The sequence below is a fragment of the Capricornis sumatraensis genome, chromosome 18, assembly GCF_032405125.1.
Source record: "Capricornis sumatraensis isolate serow.1 chromosome 18, serow.2, whole genome shotgun sequence".
In the NCBI taxonomy this organism is placed as follows: domain Eukaryota; kingdom Metazoa; phylum Chordata; class Mammalia; order Artiodactyla; family Bovidae; genus Capricornis; species Capricornis sumatraensis.
Genome location: NC_091086.1, coordinates 9,647,303 through 9,666,975, shown reverse-complemented (window position 1 = coordinate 9,666,975; position 19,673 = coordinate 9,647,303). Strand labels below are relative to the sequence as shown.

General features: G+C 39.2%; 1 protein-coding gene across 1 annotated transcript in view; it reads right to left on the bottom strand.

The window, feature by feature from the left end:
• Positions 1–19,673, bottom strand: part of RANBP17 (RAN binding protein 17) — a 364,064-nt gene that overhangs the window by 267,835 nt on the left and 76,556 nt on the right. The window contains exon 13 of the mRNA XM_068990796.1: positions 15,780–15,885. Within this exon, the coding sequence (XP_068846897.1) occupies positions 15,780–15,885 (106 nt within the window). The remainder of the gene's footprint in view (positions 1–15,779; positions 15,886–19,673) is intronic.

Sequence of the window (19,673 nt, the reverse complement as noted above, 5' to 3'; positions counted from 1 at the left end):
TGAGAGAAAATGGCAAGTGTGTGTAGTTATCTAGACAGTGAAAAACAAAAAAGTGTGACTCATTGAAGAGCTGAAAAAAAGTCCGATATGGCTATAAAGCAGTTAGTGGCAGGAGATAAGGCTAATGAGACAGGTAGGACCCTGATTATGAAGAGCCTGACAAGCCACATAAATTTTAATCCCAATAGTAATGAAAGTCATTGCAGAGTTTAAGCAAAGCACGGATATAATCAGATCTTTGTTTTTGAAAGCCAGAAAGGAAACAGTGTCCATTTGAAACTACAGCATGTCTCTAGGTAAATGATGACAGGAGTTAAAACAGCAGGGTGACAGAAGCAATTGAAACTAGCTAGGAAAACTAGAAGGTAGAAGTTGATAGAATTTGATGACCATATGGACACTGGTGAGAGAAAGAAGAAAAAGTTAAGGAGAACTCCCAGGATTTAAGCCTGGGCAATTAAGTGGACAGTGATGAGACCATGGGGAAAGTCAGGGTTGGGCGCAGATGGAAGAGATGGGTTTAATTTTGGTCACTGAATTAGAGGCACATGTGGGATAAAACTTGCAAGAGAACCAGTTCGGTAAGTGTTTGGTGATCAGAGATAGGAATTACTACAGCAACACAGAATCACTGAGCCACGCGGAGGGCTCAGTTAAGGTTAAAAAAAAAAAGTGTATCTTAGGAAGTTAATACACTCCATGGGGTCACAAAGAGTCAGACATGACTGAGCAACTGAGCACACACACACACACACACACACACACACACACACACACACAGCGGTACCTATCTACAGAAGAGTGTAATATTTTTATACTACTCAAGAGATTAAGAGAAAACTCTGAATTCAGGTTCTGCCACACAGAGGAGATAAAAATACAGGGGCAAACAAAGCAGATAAAGCTTATTCCTCCCCTATTCTAGTGAAATAAACAACTAAACATTAAGAGACAGTAAGTACTGAGAAGATAAACTAGAGCAGGATAAGGATGTTACTTTGGAAAGGGAGGTCAGAAGAGGTAGAGACATCTGGATACAGACCTGACTGAAGTGACAAGAGTACTGCATAAAATCTGGGAGAAAGCATTCCGAGCAGAAGGGAAGCACAAAGCCCCTAAAGCGAAAATATATTAGCACCACTCAAAGAATACCAAGGAAGCCAGTGGATGTAGTTGAGCTGAAGGACAAAGTACAGGAAGCAAGGTCAGAGACCTAGCACTGCACACTCTGGGCCGTGGCCAGGATTTTGGAATTTCTCTCATGCGGGACAGAAAAAGCCACTCGAAGTTTCTGAGTAGAGAAGAGGAAGCAACACGACCGAATGGGAAAGAAGTGACACTTATCTGCACCACAGCCAGGTTTGGGACAAAGAGCAAACACAGCTAGTTGCAAAAGTCTTCAGTGAAAAACGAGGAATGAGTGGGAGGCAAGTAGGTGAGAACAGCATGGAGAGGGCACAGGGTAAAACAAATCCTTAGGAAATCTCTCAAAATGTTTACATTCTGTTCACGATGGGTGAAACTGAAATAACTATTAAATTATCTTTATTTAATTAGAATTGTGTGGCATGAGCACAAATATTCTTATTTGCTAAGTCAAAGTAGCATATTTTGAAATTTTAAACATGTCTTAAATGTCATTATCATAATATTGAAAGTTTTTATGAATATCAACCTTTTCCTGATAAAATAACATAAACTTTGGCAAGAACTTCTGAACTTCTAATTTTGTAGTGTTTTCCCAGGAGTTACAATGGTTATCACCTAACAATAATACACAGAAGGCAAACAGTATTACAGTTCTAGTTAACTTGGAATTTCTTCATATGAAATTGGTATTTTAAATTTTTATATAAAACATAGTTCTTAATCTAAAATCTCAGTATGTTAGAACACATATTTATGTTTTTTTATAGACAAAATATGTTAGTCCTGGTACATACCCCACCTTGAATCTGCTTGGCTTAAATACCCACCATCCCCACCACCACGTCATCTCATCCCTGGGCTCAACCACTTGCCCTGTAGCCCCAGGAAAGATTCATACAGTTCCTGAAGTTATAAATCCTCACTCAGGGGAGAGGAAAGGCCTACCATAGCTCTAGCCAGCCCCCACCTTCAACCAATGGAACCAACAGAAGCTCTGGCAGGCCCAGCATCTCCTCAAAGGGGCCAAGGAACAAACCTAAGAAGCATAGAAAAGTTAAACACTCCAGGAGCAGATTTCAGCCACTAAAGAGTGGGCCACAGAAGTAAGTGATGAGAGAAACTGCTTGCCCTTAGTCCCCATCGCCCTGCCACCACCAAGATGGACTGTTTTGAAACATAGCTGTTCCATGTGGTCCCTGGGGAAAACTGTAAAAGTGAGCAACCAGGTGTGGAATGCACCACCTTTTATAATTGATTCTCATTATTTATGGCAGTTATGTGCTATAAAATTGCTGTTAAAAACTGAATTAGCAAATATTAAACCACTGCTCCTAGAGGTTATAAAGGAATAGGTTGCTGAGGAACTCTGGTCACAATATTTTCATCAGCTACTCAACACATAAGCTGTTTTATGTGTTTTTGTTTAAAGACACCTTATTTAATATATGTTTTTGATTCATTAACTTTGAGCTCACAGCTAACAGCACTAAAATTTGCTCCTGAAGAAAGTTTGTCTAGCAAATGTACTTTCTCTGTAAGGCACATTACAGCCTTCTTGTGCTTACGGACACCAGAGAGCACCTCAGCACTATGCTGGAGGGACGTCTTAAACAGCGAGACCACTGACAGAAAGGACAAAGCATGAAAAATACGGCACTAAATCCGAAGGCAAAAAGGACATGTTTATGGTATGAGCGCTGAAACAAGAAGACACACCATCTGTTCAACCTCCGCTGTGAAAATGTACACCGGGCAACTCAGATTTTTAGCCACTATGCACAGAACTAAGAGCGACTACAACTTGTTGTTCAGTCATGCTCCTTGCAACCCCATGGACTACAGCACACCAGGCTTCCGCATCCTTCACTGTCTCTTGGGGTTTGCTCAAAATTATGTCCATTGAGTCAGGTCACCCTCTTTTCCTCCTGCCCACACTCTTTCCCTCTGATGTAAAAACTGTGGGTAGAACACAAAATGCTGTTCCTGTCATTATCAAGCTCAAAGACCTTCACCTATTTCCACATCAAAAGCAGTACCCACTAAAGCCCAAGGTTAAGGAAGGGTTAAAACCCATCATGGAAAATTTAAAGGAACAAGGGCTATTAATTCCCTATAATAATCCTATATAATCCATGAACACTCCTATTTTGGGTGTAAAGTCAAATGATAAATGGAGACTTGTTCAAGATATACGAATAATAAGTGCCTTATCCTTATACTTTACTGTCTGAAATTCCTGAATGAGCCAAATATTTTTCAGTCATTGATTTGAAGGTTGCTTTCTAGACTTAAACCTATATTAAATCATCCTCTACCTATGGCTTTAAAACAATCGAGAAGACTCTTGGGCATAACAGGCTGTTGCCGTATTTGGATTCCAGGTTATGGGGAACTTGCCCAGTCTTTATATAAACTTATAACTGAGAATCAGCAGGCCCAAACTAACAAGCTGGTTTGGTCCCCACAGACTCAAAAGGCTTTTGAAGGCTCTCCAAGCTGCTCTTCTGCAGGCTCCAACTTTGAGCTTGCCCACAGGATCAGAGTTTAGTTCCTTACTGAAAAAAAGGCTAAGGCCACATGCCTTAAGGGTAACTGCTACTATGTTTCGCTAATGGCCTAAACCTCATAAGTTTACTAATGGGCAAAATCTTCCTGTATAGACTTCTCAACACATAAGTGGGATCTTAAACTCTAAAGTTCAGAGTGACAATGGCTCCTTCTTTAAAGCTGCTGTAACTCAAGGGGTGTCGAAAGATCTAGGAATAGAATATCACTTACACTGTTCCTGGAGACCCTAATCTTCAGAAAAGGTAGAAAAGGCGAATGACATTATTAAGACACATCTGTGTAAGCTAATTCAGGAAATAAAGACAGCTGGTTTAAAGTTTAACCCAAACATTTATGAGGGCTCAAACTGCCCCTCCAAAAATGGGATTATCTCCAGTTTCATCTACCTCATTAGAACTGATTCAAATGTATTTGCAGGATGCTTGGGGCTGGTGCACTGGGATGACCCGAGGGATGGTGTGGGGTGGGGGAGGTGGGAGGGGGGGTTCAGGATTGGGAACACGTGTACACCTGTGGCAGATTCATGTTGATATGTGGCAAAACCAATACAATATTGCAAAGTAAAAAAAAATAATAATAACCAAAAAAAGGGATTATCTCAATGACAGACAGTTTTTGTGCAGAGATATCATCACAGATCTTGAAGCCTTAGAACTAACTATGTGACTTAGCTCTCAGCTTTTCAACTTCCTCATCAATTGAAGGCATAACATGGTGGGTTTCTCCACTTCAAGGAAAGGACTTTCTTCAACTTTGCAAATGCCTTGACCAACAACAATTCTATGTGACGTCTCTTCTTTATCTGATGACATCTAACTATCCTAAGATGGACTGATGTAACTATGGACATAATGTAACTTTTAATTTTGATTATTATTTAACTTGGTTTGGGATTGGAATGAAAACTGACCTTTTCCAGTCCTGTGGCCACTGCTGAGTTTTCCAAGTTTGCTGGCATATTGAGTGCAGCACTTTCACAGCATCATCTTTCAGGATTTGAAAGAGCTCAACTGGAATGCCATCACCTCCACTAGCTTTGTTCGTAGTGCTTTCTAAGGCCCACTTGACTTCTTCACATTCCAGGATGTCTGGCTCTAGGTGAGTGATCACACCATTGTGATTATCTGGGTCTTGAAGATCTTTTTTGTACAGTTCTTCTGTGTATTCTTGCCATCTCTTCTTAAAATCTTCTGCTTCTGTTAGGTCCATACCATTTCTGTCCTTTATCGGGCCTATGTTTGCGTGAAATGTTCCCTTGGTATCTCTAATTTTCTTGAACCGATCTCTAGTCTTTCCCATCTGTTCTTTTCCTCTATTTCTTTGCACTGATCTCTGAGGAAGGCTTTCTGATTTCTTGCTATTCTTTGGAACTCTGCATTCAGATGCTTATATCTTTCCTTTTCTCTTTTGCTTTTCACTTCTCTTCTTTTCACAGCTACTTGTAAGGCCTCCCCAGACAGCCATTTTGCTTTTTTGCATTTCTTTTCCATGGAATGGTCTTAATCCCTGTCTCCTGTACAATGTCATGAACCTCCGCCCATAGTTCATCAGGCACTCTATCTATCAGATCTAGGCCCTTAAATCTATTTCTCATTTCCACTGTATAATCATAAGGGATTTGATTTAGGTCATACCTGAATGGTCTAGGCGTTTTACCTACTTTCTTCAATTTAAGTCTGAATTTGGCAAGAAGGAGTTCATGATCTGAGCCATAGTCAGCTCCTGGTCTTGTTTTTGCTGACTACATAGAGCTTCTCCATCTTCGGCTGCAAAGAATATAACCAATCTGATTTCGGTATTGACCATCTGGTGATGTCCATGTGTAGAGCCTTCTCTTGTATTGTTGGAAGAGGTGTTTGCTATGACCAGTGCATTTTCTTCACAAAACTCTATTAGTCTCTGCCCTGCTTCATTCCATATTCCAAGGCCAAATTTGCCTGTCACTCCAAGTGTTTCTTGACTTCCTACTTTTGCATTCCAGTCCCCTATAATGAAAAGGACATCTTTCTTCAGTGTTAGTTCTAAAAGATCTTGTAGGTCTTCATAGAACCGTTCAACTTCAGCTTCTTCAGCGTTACTGGTTGTGGCATAGACTTGGATTACTGTGATATTGAAAGGTTTGCCTTGGAAACGAACAGAGATCATTCTGTCATTTTTGAGATTGTATCCAAGTACTGCATTTCGGACTCTCTTGTTGACCATGATGGCTACTCCATTTCTTCTGAGGGATTCCTGCCCACAATAGTAGATATAATGGTCATCTGAGTTAAATTTACCCATTCCAGTCCATTTTAGTTCGCTGATTGCTAGCATGTCAATGTTCACTCCTGCCATCTCTTGTTTGACCACTTCCGATTTGCCTTGATTCATGGACCTGACATTCCAGGTTCCTATGCAATATTGCTCTTTACAGCATCTGACCTTGCTTCTATCACCAGTCACATCCACAACTGGGTACTGTTTTTGCTTTGGCTCCATCCCTTCATTCTTTCTGGAGTTATTTCTCCACTGATCTCCAGTAGCATATTGGGCACCTACTGACCTGGGGAATTCCTCTTTCAGCATCCTATCATTTTGCCTTTTCATACTGTTCATGGGGTTCTCAAGGCAAGAATACCGAAGTGGTTTGCCATTCCCTTCTCCAGTGGACCACATTCTGTCAGACCTCTCCACCATGACCCACCTGTCTTGGGGTGCCCTCTGTTCATTTCCAAGGCAAACCATTCAATATCACATCAATATCACAGTAATCCAAGTCTATGCCCCAACCAGTAACACTGAAGAAGCTGAAGTTGAATGGTTCTATGAAGACCTACAAGACCTTTTAGAACTAACACCCAAAAAAGATGTCCTTTTCATTATAGGGGACTGGAATGCAAAAGTAGGAAGTCAAGAAACACCTGGGGTAACAGGCAAATTTGGCCTTGGAATATGGAATGAAGGAGGGCAAACACTAATAAAGTTTTGCAAAGAAAATGCACTGTTCATAGCAAACACCCTCTTCCAACAACACAAGAGAAGACTCTACACATGGACATCACCAGATGGTCAATACCAAAATCAGACTGATTATATTCTTTGCAGCCAAAGATGGAGAAGATCTATACAGTCAACAAAATCAAGACCGGGAGCTGACTGTGGCTCAGATCATGAACTCCTTGTTACCAAATTCAGACTTAAATTGAAGAAAGTAGGGAAAACCGCTAGACCATTCAGGTATGACCTAAATCAAATCCCTTATGATTATACAGTGGAAGTGAGAAATAGATTTAAGGGCCTAGATCTGATAGATAGAGTGCCTGATGAACTACAGAATGAGGTTTCTGACATTGTACAGGAGACAGGGATTAAGACCATCCCCAAGGACAAGAAAGGCAAAAAAGCAAAATGGCTGTCTGGGGAGGCCTTAAAATAGCTGTGAAAAGAAGAGAGGCGAAAAGCAAAGGAGAAAAGGAAAGATATAAGCATCTGAATGCAGAGTTCCAAAGAATAGCAAGAAGAGATAAGAAAGCCTTCTTCAGCGATCAGTGCAAAGAAATAGAGGAAAAGAACAGATGGGAAAGACTAGAGATCGGTTCAAGAAAATTAGAGACACCAAGGGAACATTTCATGCAAAGATGGGCTCAATAAAGGGCAGAAATGGTATGGACCTAACAGAAGCAGAAGATATTAAGAAGAGGTGGCAAGAATACACAGAAGAACTGTCCAAAAATATCTTCATGACCCAGATAATCACGATGGTGTGATCACTCACCTAGAGCCAGACATCCTGGAATGTGAAGAAGTCAAGTGGGCCTTAGAAAGCACTACGAACAAAGCTAGTGGAGGTGATGGCATTCCAGTTGAGCTCTTTCAAATCCTGAAAGATGATGCTGTGAAAGTGCTGCACTCAATATGCCAGCACATTTGGAAAACTCAGCAGCAGCCACAGGACTGGAAAAGGTTAGTTTTCATTCCAATCCCATAGAAAGGCAATGCCAAAGAATGCTCAAACTACCGCACAATTGCACTCATCTCACATGCTAGTAAAGTAATGCTCAAAATTCTCCAAGCCAGGCTTCAGCAATACATGAACCATCGTGAACTTCCAGATGTTCAAGCTGGTTTTAGAAAAGGCAGAGGAATCAGAGATCAAATTGCCAACATCCACTGGATCATGGAGAAAGCAAGAGAGTTCCAGAAAAACATCTATTTCTGCTTTATTGACTATGCCAAAGCCTTTGACTGTGTGGATCACAATCAACTGTGGAAAATTCTGAAAGAGATGGGAAGACCAGACCACCTGACCTGCTTCTTGAGAAACCTATATACAGGTCAGGAAGCAACAGTTAGAACTGGACATGGAACAACAGACTGGTTCCAAATAGGAAAAGGAGTCCGTCAAGGCTGTATATTGTCACCCTGCTTATTTAACTTATATGCAGAGTACATCATGAGAGACGCTGGGCTGCAAGAAACACAAGCTGGAATCAAGATTGCTGGGAGAAATATCAATAACCTCAGATATGCAGATGACATCACCCTTATGGCAGAAAGTGAAGAGGAACTAAAAAGCCTCTTGATGCAAGTGAAAGTGGAGAGTGAAAAAGTTGGCTTAAAGCTTAACATTCAAAAACGAAGATCATGGCATCTGGTCCCATCACTTCATGGCAAATAGATGGAGAAACAGTGGAAACAGTGTCAGACTTTATTTTGGGGGGCTCCAAAATCACAGCAGATCGTGACTGCAGCCATGAAATTAAAAGACGTTTAATCCTTGGAAGAAAAGTTATGATCAACCTAGATAGGATATTCAAAAGCAGAGACATTACTTTGTCAACAAAGGTCCGTCTAGTCAAGGCTATGGTTTTTCCTGTGGTCATGTATGGATGTGAGAGTTGGACTGTGAAGAAGGCTGAGCGCCAAAGAATTGATGCTTTTCAACTGTGGTGTTGGAGAAGATTCTTGAGAGTCCCTTGGACTGCAAGGAGATCCAACCAGTCCATTCTGAAGGAGATCAGCCCTGGGATTTCTTTGGAAGGAATGATGCTAAAGCTGAAACTCCAGTACTTTGACCAGCTCATGCGAAGAGTTGACTCATTGGAAAAGACTCTGATGCTGGGAGGGATTGGGAGCAGGAGGAGAAGAGGACGACAGAGGATGAGATGGCTGGGTGGCATCACTGACTCAATGGACGTGAGTCTGAGTGAACTCTGGGAGTTGGTGATGGACAGGGAGGCCTGGCGTGCTGCGATTCATGGGGTCTCAAAGAGTCGGACACGACTGAGCGACTGAACTGAACTGAACTGAATAACCAATTGAAAAAGTATATAGCTCCCTTGCTTAGACTAGCGAGGGAGCTAGTCCATGTCCCCCTTCTGATGTCTATGTCAGAAGTTTCCCTTGTCCCTTATCATACTTTAATAAAACTCTGCTACACAAAAGCTCTTGAGTGACCAAGCCTGGTCTCTGGTCCCAAAGCTAAATCTTCTTCTTTGGAGATCACAAATCTGACATCGTTAACTGTAAGCTATTATCAGCATCAGGGTCTTTTCCAATGAGAAAAGTTGGCTCTTTGCATCAGTTGGCCAAAGTACTGGAGTCATTTCAATGAATATCCAGAGCTGATTTCCTTTAGGATGGACTGGTTTGATGTTCTTGCTGCCCAAGCGACTCTCAAGAGACTTCTCCAGCACCACAATTTGAAAGCATCAATTTTTCGGTGTTTATCCTTCTTTATGGTCCAACTCTCATATCCATACATGAGTACTAGAAAAACCACAGCTTTGACTATATGGATCTTTGTCAGCAAACTGACGTCTCTGCCTTTTAATATGCTGTCCAGGTTTGTCATAGCTTTCCTTCTAAGGAGCAAGTGTCTTAATTTCACGACTGCAGTCACTGGCATGAGTATTGATTTGGTGGTTAACAAACAAATTTTAGCAAGTGTACAAATGTGCAAAAATGGAATCTCTGAAAAATGAGTATTAATTCTATTTGTTTTCTGTCATTTTCTCACTCACTTTTCCTTCCTTACGTCTTCCCTGAAAATGTAGCCTTTTCCCCATTCCCCCCAAAACATTAGCTGATAAACTTCACCTTAGGCTTTGTTTTCTAGAGAATACATGCTAAACACAAAACAAATCTTATTTAAAGCTAAATAAATATGTTTGCTGCCTAAAGAAAAAAATTAAAATTTTCTACTTGGCAAATACACACTTTTGTTTATTTCCTGTATATATTTAGGGAAATAGTGCCACTGGGTAACTTTCTGTTTGATGATGAAAACTTTAAAAAAATAATCAAAATAATTATACCAAAATTATACTTAATTCCCACTTTACTAAATATGTCATGTTAAAAAAATAAATAAATAAATAAATGTCATGTTATAATAAAATATGGTACAGAAGCAAATTATTCACTTGGTTTAAAATTAAATCATATTGAGAATGTCCCTATTCATATTTTAAAGTGGTTTCATATTAGAAATAATGAATCTTAGGAAAAACTAAAATATTTACTTTCTATTCAGATTCAAATTGAGATAGTTTCAAATGCGATAGCTTAAAGGTTATAAATGGTATGAAATGAGAAATTCCTATTCAAAATGGCAACAAATGTATTACACAGTTAAGAATATATTAAAAAATAATAATTAGGGAGAATATCACACTAAAGACTTCAGTAGGGTAATAATGATATACTAAGAGACTTCTAAGATCAGTGGAAAAGAATGAAACACATAGAAAGAGACATAAGAATTCTGAGTAACATTTAAATGGCATTTTAAGTTGGTAGAGAGTGGACTTGACACTGACTGGCTAATACCTTGGAAACATTCAAAAAAGCATATGAAACAAAATATATGTTGAATATATTAAAAATTAAATATAAAAAGCTGAAATTGTATAGGAACCAGGAAAAAATATAGGTGAATATTTTTATTATCCAGGCATGGAACAACCTTCCTCAATATGAGCATTAAAACTATATGATAGGGACTTCCTTAGTGGCCCAGTGGCTAAGATTCCATGCTTCCAATACAGGGTCTGGATTTGGTCCATGGTCAGAGAACTTAGAACCCAAATGCTACAACTAAGAGTTCACATGATGCAACTGAAAGTCCTTCATGCCACAACTAAGACCTAACACAGCCAAATTAATGAATTAATGTTTTAAAAATATAAAAGAAAAAAATTCAGATTTGAATATATAAATATTTTGTGTGCTTAGCCTCTCAGTTGTGTCCAACTCTTTGCGATCCGATGGACTGTACCCCGCCAGGCTCTCTCTCCTCTGTCCATGGAATGCTCTAGGTAAGAATACTGGAGTGGGTAGCCACTGCCTTCTCCAGGAATATAAACATTTTAAAGCCAGTAAAAAATAAATTTCTAAAACATTAAAATATATACAGAAGACATATTCAAAATGAATAGCAAAATATTATAATCTTTGATATATACTGATATATATTGAGTAATTATAAATAAATTAGGAAAGATAATCTAAAAGAAAACCAAATGAATGGCACAATCTAAATATAATAAAAAAGCACAAAGAAAAATAGAAATGGCAAGAAAAGGAATGGAAAAGAATGTTTGATACCACTTCTAAACAAGGAAATACAAAAAAAATGAGAACTTAGTTGGAAAAGATAATAATCCTACTACCTAGTGTTCAACTGCAGAAAAAAATCATAACTTCTCATAGCCTTTGGGTTCAGAGGAGAGACTGGTACTTTTCCAGAAGGCAATGTGGTGATGTGTACCGAGCCTTTAAAGTGCTATATATATACTATTCAACCAGGTACTCAGCTTTTAGGATATAACTCTAATAAAATTATCTTGATCTACATAAAAATACAGCTAAAAGAATATTCACCTTTGTAATAAGGAAAAACTGAGAAACAAGCTAAAATTCCCAAAGCAAGGGTATTTACAGTATAGCTTAGAATATTGAGCAACTAACAATTTCTACTTCATTTTTTACTTAATGTCCAGGTAAAATGTTCATAATATAATGTTTGATTTTTAAAAAAATAATTGTTCTAGAGTTTCTTTTGGTAACACAGTGCTTACTATTTCCCAGGTATTGTCCTAAGCACTTTAAAATTATTAACTCATTTAATCCTTCCAACGGCCCAAAATGAATTAGATACTATCATTAGTACTCAGTTCAGTTCAGTTCAGTGTCTGACTCTTTGCTACCCCATAGACCGTAGCACACCAGGCTTCCCTGTCCATCACCAACTCCCAAAGTTTGCTCAAATTCGTGTCCATCGAGTCAGTGATGCCATCCAACTATCTCATCCTCTCTCGTCGTCTTCTCCTCCTGCCTTCAATCTTTGAGCATTACTTTGCTAGCATGTGAGATGAGTGCAATTGTGCAGTAGTTTGAGCATTCGTTGGCACTGTCTTTCTTTGGGAATGGAATGAAAACTGACTTTTGCCAGTCCTGTGGCCACTGCTGTGTTTTCCAGATTTGCTGGCATATTGAGTGCAGCACTTTCACAGCATCATCTTTTAGGATTTGAAATAGCTCAGCTGGAATTCCATTACCTCCACTAGCTTTGTTCCTAGTGATGCTTCCTAAGGCCCACTTGACTTCACAATCCAGGATATCTGGCTCAAGGTGAGCGATCACACCATCATGGTTATCTGGGTCATGAAGATCATTTTTGTATACTTCTGTGTATTCTTGCCACCTCTTCTTAATATCTTCTGCTTCTGTTAGGTGCATACCATTTCTGTCCTTTATTGTGCCCATCTGTGCATGAAATGTTGCCTTGGTATCTCTTGAAGAGATACCACTTTCTTGAAGAGATCTCTAGTCTTTCCCATGCTATTGTTTTCCTCTATTTCTTTGCATTGATCACAGAGGAAGGCTTTCTTATCTCTCCTTGCTAGTCTTCCCAACTCGGCATTCAAATGGGTATATCTTTCCTTTTCTCCTTTGCCTTTAGCTTCTCTTCTTTTCTCAGCTGTTTGTAAGGCCTCCTCAGACAACCATTTTGCCTTTTCGCATTTCTTTTTCTTGGGGATGGTCTTGATCCCTGTCTTCTGTACAATGTCATGAACCTCCATCCATACTTCATCAGACACTCTGTCTATCAGATCTAGTCCCATAAATCTATTTCTCACTTCCACTGTATAGTCATAAGGGATTTGATTTAAGTCATACCTGAATGGTCTAGTGGTTTTCCCCATTTTCTTCAATTTAAGGCTGAATTTGGCAAGAAGGAGTTCATGATCTGAGCCACAGTCAGCTCCTGGTCTTGTTTTTGCTAACTGTATAGAGCTTCTTTGGCTACAAAGAATATAATCAATCTGATTTCAGTATTGACCATCTGGTGATGTCCATGTGTAGAGTCTTCTCTTGCGTTGTTGGAAAAGGGTGTTTGCTATGACGAGTGCGTTCTCTTGGCAAAACTCGTCAGCCTTTGCCCTGCTTAATTTAGTACTCCTAGGCAAAATCTGCCTGTTACTCCAGGTATCTCCTGACTTCCTACTTTTGCACTCCAGTCCTCTATGATAAATAGAATATCTTCTTTGGTTGTTAATTCTAGAAGGTCTCGTAGATTTTCATAGAACCATTTAATTTCAGCTTCTTTAGGATTACTGGTGGGGCATAGACTTGGGATTACTCTGATACTTAATGGTCTGCCTTGGAAACAGAGATCATTCTGTCATTTTTGAGACTGCACCCAAGTACTGCATTTCGGAGCCTCTTGACTGTGAGAGCTACTCCATTTCTTCTAAGGGATTCTAGCCCACAGTAGTAGATATAATGATCAACTGAATTAAATTCACCCATTCCAGTCCCTTTTAGTTCACTGATTTCCTAAAATGTTGATGTTTACTCTTGCCGTCTCCTGTTTGACCACTTCCAATTTACTTTGATTCATGGACCTAACATTCCAGGTTCCTATGCAGTATTGCTCTTTACAGTATTGGAGTATCGGAGTTTACTTGCATCACCAGTCACATCCACAACTGGGCATTGTTTTCACTTTTGCTCTGTCTGTTCATTTCTTCTGGAGTTACTTCTCCACTCAATATCCAGTAGCATACTGGGTACCTACCAACCTGGAGAGTTTACCTTTCAGTGTCATGTCTTTTTGCCTTTTCATGTTGATCATGGGGTTCTCAAGGCAAGAATACTGAAGTGGTTTCCCATTCCCTTGTCTAGTGGACCACATTTCATCAGAACTCTCCACCATGACCCGTCTGTCCTGGGTGGTCCTATACGCATGGCTCATAGTTTCACTGAGCGAGACAAGGCTGTGGTCCTTGTGATCAATTTGATTCGTTGCCTGTGATTGTGGTTTTAGAGTGCCTGAAGAACTATGGATGGAGGTTCGTGTGATTATGTGCCCTCTGACGGATAATGCTACTGCTGCTAAGTCGCTTCAGTAGTGTCCGACTCTATGCAACCCCATGGACGGCAGCCTACCAGGCTCCTCTGTCCATGGGATTTTCCAGGCAAGGGTACTGGAGTGGGTTGCCATTGCCTTCTCCTGTCTGATGGATAATGGTAACAGGCTTATGGAAGCTTCCTGATGGGAGAGACTGACTGAGGGGGAAACTGGGTCTTGTTCTAATGGACGGGGCCATGTTCAGTAAATCTTTAATCCAAATTTCTCTTGATGGGTGGGGCTCTGTTCCCTCCCTTTTCTTTGACCGTGGAGGTAATGAAGTCTCTTGAACTGCAAGGAGATCAAACTAGTCCATCCTAAAGGAAATCAGTCCTGAATATTCATTGGAAGGACTGATGCTGAAGCTGAAACTCCAATACTTTGGCCACCTGATGCAAAGAACTGAGTCACTGGGAAAGACCTTGATGCTGGGAAAAGATTCCAGGGAGGAGAAGGGGACGACAGAGGATGAGATGGTTGGATGGCATCACCGACTAGATGGACATGAGTTTGAGCAAGCTCCGGGAGCTAGTGAAGGATAGGGAAGCCTGGTGTACTACAGTCCGTGGGGTCTGCAGAGTTGAACACAACTAAGCAACTGAACTGAACTGAACTGAATGAAGATAACAGTGACCTCCTTCAAAATGTCCCGTGCACATACTGCAGCACTCAGTGCCCCCAACACTAGAGCGGGCCACCGCCAACTCACGCCTCTGGTGGAGACTCCCAGACACTCACAGCAACCTGGCTCAGTCTCTTGTGGGGTCACTACTCCTTTCTCCTGGGTTATTATTAATTATCAGTACTAGTATCCCCATTTTAGTTTACCATATTTAAGTATAATACAATTTTTATTAAAAAAAAGTTGAAAAATACACATGTAGTATATATAACTTTCAAATATCAATTAAAAAGACTCAAAGATCTTTACCAAATGACAGTAGTTATCTTCAAATTAATATGTAACTTTTTATTTGAAACTTTATAAAGCGTTCAGAAAAATATGTATTATTTTATTATACAGAAAGATATTGGGGCTTCCCTGTGGCTCAGTGGTAAAGAATCTGCTTGCCAATGCAGGAGACACAGGTTCAATCCCTGATCCAGGAAGATCCTACATGATGCAGAGCAACAAAGTCTGTGTGCCACAACTACCGAGCCTGCGCTCTAGAGCCAGGGAGCTGCAATTGGCCACGTGCCGCAACTACTGAAGCATGTGCTCCCTAGAGCTTGTGCTGTGCAGGGAGAGGGGCCACCACCGTGAGAACCCACCCACCACAACTAAAGAGCACCCTCCTTCGCTGCAACTAGAAACAAGTCCATGCAGCGACAAGCCAAAAACACACAAGTACATCAATTCTAAAAGAAATACACTATTAAAGATGAAGTACAATATATGGAAAACCAGCTCACTCATATTCATGTATTCATATAAATTCACTCATATTCATATATTCATATGAATATATTTGACTGTACTATTTATCATTGATATGACTCCTACAAATCACTTAAGCTCTAAGCCCTGGTCTTCTCATCAATAGAAAGGAAAATAATACCTTCCCTAAAAGGCCTAGTCCAAAATGCTTGAGCTCACAGTACTAGCTCAAAAACTAAATTTCTAAGTACTTAGGAAACTTCTGTAAATTATATGGCTACTACTTACCGACAGGATAATTCTCCATCCATAGCATCATGTTCATCTGTACTGGTATATGTTAATCTTCCTCCAACAACTGTTCCAACTAAGTATACCAGCCAGGCAAGACGTCCTAATACATAAAAAGAAGAGTTTAGAAAGAAACAAAGTTTAGATAGAAACAAAGCTTATTTTTCAGAATATTCTAAAATGAGCAAAATTTCTTCCAACCTAGTGATAAACTGTGAACTTAGTTCCTACCTAACACAGAGTGAAGAGTTGGTTTTCATAAAGTTCATCAAGGCAGTAGAAGAGTTTAAATCATATTTAAGAACCTGAAACAACTATGAATCCCAGCTCTACCAATATGCTATGTGATTTTACATAAGCTACTTACCTCTTTAGGATTTTCATTTGCAAACTGGAGAAAATAATACCTACCATGAAGACTTGATGAACATAAATTTGATAACAAAACACCAAATGTAATGTCAACATCAAGGGCTGTTAGTAAGTATAACTATGATCCAATGACCAGTGTTTTTTTGAACAGTCCATGTCATGATAGTACCAGTCTCGTCATTTTTAATACTACCCAGGCTTGGAAGATAACAGATGGTAATAAATTTACTCCCTTTGTATTTTAAAAATATAAAATTTTTACTATACAAATTACATTGTTTGATGACCAAATTAACTTCATGGGGAGTAGCAGCAAAGGACTAAATGACTTTACAAGAGTGGCACAAATGGCAACACCTACAGTTTTCACAAATCTTTGGGGCAGTCAAAACTGACTTTAGAAATGAAGGTATTTATTGAGTAATTCTTGTTTAGACACATTACATCTTTAGAGTCACTCATCTATGTCTCAAATTCTCCAAGATTTTTGAGATCTTTATGAGCAATTAACAACAAATCAATTATTTTTCAAAAAAGAAATTAAAAAAAATCTTACCTGGTAAGTATCCACATCCCCTTAATCTATCACAAAACCATGAATAAATCATAATTGACTAAGTATGCAGCCTTTATATTAGCAATGTAAAAACAGAACTCTACCCTGATCAAGTAATTCATAAAACAAACTCAAGCTTCAAGAAACGTAAAATTAGTGGGCAAAAAAAGTTAACAGAAAAAAGGCCCATGTAGGAAACTGATAACAAGTTACCAATATGCAGTTGAGATGTGTTTTATGGTCAATATTAAAGCCTATTAACAACAGAATGCTCTCCTTTGACGACCTCACTTCTGTGGACCCTCTCAAGTGGCAGCTGATTTTTTTTGCACCTCTTGGGCCTCAAACCCAGCTGTTCAGTTGATGTTCCTCGTTTTTACTTCCAGAACATTCTCCCGCTCCACTGTAAAAGCACTCAGCTTTACATCTTATGTCCTCATAGTACCAAATCATCTTTCATATTGCAACTATCACTCTACTTTTGAGTTCCTTCTTATCTTTTGAATATGTTGGTTGCTGGTCCACTGTCACTCTTTCCAACATTATTTTTATCATAACTGGTAACAACTTTAATTATCTACAAAGATGAATCTTCCAACTCCCAACAATCGTTTGTTCTATTAGGAAACTACAATCACTTGAACGCGTAAACAACTTCACTGAAATATAATTCACATACCACTTAAAGTATATGACTCAATGTTTTTGAAAGAATTCACAGGGTCATACAATCACCACCACATTCTAGCTTTAGAACTTGTCCATCCCTCTTGAAATCTTATTCTGCACCACTCCGCACCCGCGCAGCCCTAAGGAACCAAGCAACCACTAATCTACTTTATGTCTCCTTAGATTTTTCCCATTCTATTTCATACGGATGAACTCACACAGTGTGATCTGTGTGACCATCTTCTTTCGCTTAGTATAACATGTAAGGATGAACCATGTTATAGATTCTTGCATTGGGATTTCAATCATTTTTATGTTCAAATAACATTCCATTTTTGGGGTATATCACATTTTGTTTACCCATCCAAAAGTTGATAGACACTTGGGCTGTTTTCACATTTTGGCTTTGTAAATAATGCTTCTATGAACATTTGCATAGAGTTTTTAATGTAGATATGTTTTCATGTCTCTTCATATCAAGAGTTGGGATTCATATCAAGAATTGGAATTGGTGGGTCATAGGAAACCTGTATTTTAACATTCTGAGGAAAAAAAACAAAAAAACATTCTGAGGAACTACCAAACTACTTTCCAAAGCAGCTGTATCATTTTACCTTCCCACCAGCAAAGTATGAAAGCCCAACTTCTCCAAATCCTTGCCAATACTTGGTATCACCTATCTTTTTATTGTTATCTCTCCTAGTGGATATAAAGTGGTATCTTGTAACTCTGACGTGCCTTCCCCTAATGGCCAACAATGCTGAGCCTTTTCCATGTGCTTCTGGTCTTTTCTTATGTCTTCTTTGAAGAAATGTCTATTTAAATTCTTTGCTCATTTTAAAACTGGGCTATTTATCTTTTTATTCATTGAGTTGCAAGAGTTCTTTATATACTCCTGACACAAGTTCCTTGTCAGACACGTGATTAGCAAACATGGTCTCCCATTCTGTGGGTTGTTCTCATTTTCTTGATGGCATCCTTTGAAGCACAGAAATGTTTAATTTTCATGTGGTACAAAACTGCTAGTTTTTCTTTTGATATTTCAGCTTTTGATATCAAATCTAAAGAACCACTGCCCAATCCAAAGTCATAGAGATTTAGTTCTACATTTTCTTCTAAGAGTTTCATAGCTTTAACTCTTACATTTAGGTCTATGATTCATTTGATGTGTGTACTGTGGGTCATCGGGGTCCAACTTCATTCTTTTGCGTGTGGACATTCAGCTATCCCTGCATCATTTGTTGAAACGACAATCCGTTTTTCATTGAATTGTCTTCTCATCCCAATCAAAAGTCACCTGATTACAAACTGGAGCATTTATTACCTGAACTCTCAATTATATATCCTTGATTGACTGTCTACCTTTACACCAATACCACGCTATCTTGACTACTGCTGCTCTGTAGTAAATTTTGAAATAAGTAAGTATGAGTCTTTCAACTTCATTTATTCTTTCCCAAAATTATTTTGGATATACTGGGTCTCCTGGATTTCCACATCAATTTAAGGATCAGCTTGTCAATTCCTGCAAAGAAGCCAGCTGGGATTTTGACAGAGATTACACTGACTCTAGGTCAATTTGAGGGATCGTTCTAAACAGCATCGTCCTCTGAACCATGACCATGGATGTCTTCCAACTTATTTAGATCTTTGATTTATTTTAATAACATTTTACAGTGTATAAGATTTAACACTTTTGCAAAGTTTTTACCTAAGTATTTTATTCTTTTCAATGGTATTGTAAGTAGGCTTCACTTAATTTTGATTGTTCACTGTTAATATATAAACCCACTGTTGATTTTTACTTACTGATCTTGTATTCTGCAACTTTGCTACTCTTGTGTTAGTTGTAATAGTCTTTTGGGATTTGTTTTTTTTTTCACTTTCTTATACCCTTCATGTCTTCTCTAACCTGCTTACCTACATTCAGTTCTGTTGTCAGTCATTATAATCTGTCCTGCATAGGTCAATTTCTCTCTTCCTCTACATTCTCATCTTCAGTTCAGTTCAGTTCAGTCGCTCAGTCGTGTCCGACTCTTTGAGACCCCATGAATCGAGGCACGCCACGCCTCCCTGTCCATCACCATCTCCCGGAGTTCACTCAGACTCACGTCCATCGAGTCCGTGATGCCATCCAGCCATCTCATCCTCGGTTGTCCCCTTCTCCTCCTGCCCTCAATCCCTCCCAGCATCAGAGTCTTTTCCAATGAGTCAACTCTTGGCATGAGCTGGCCAAAGTACTGGAGTTTCAGCTTTAGCATCATTCCTTCCAAAGAAATCCCAGGGCTGATCTC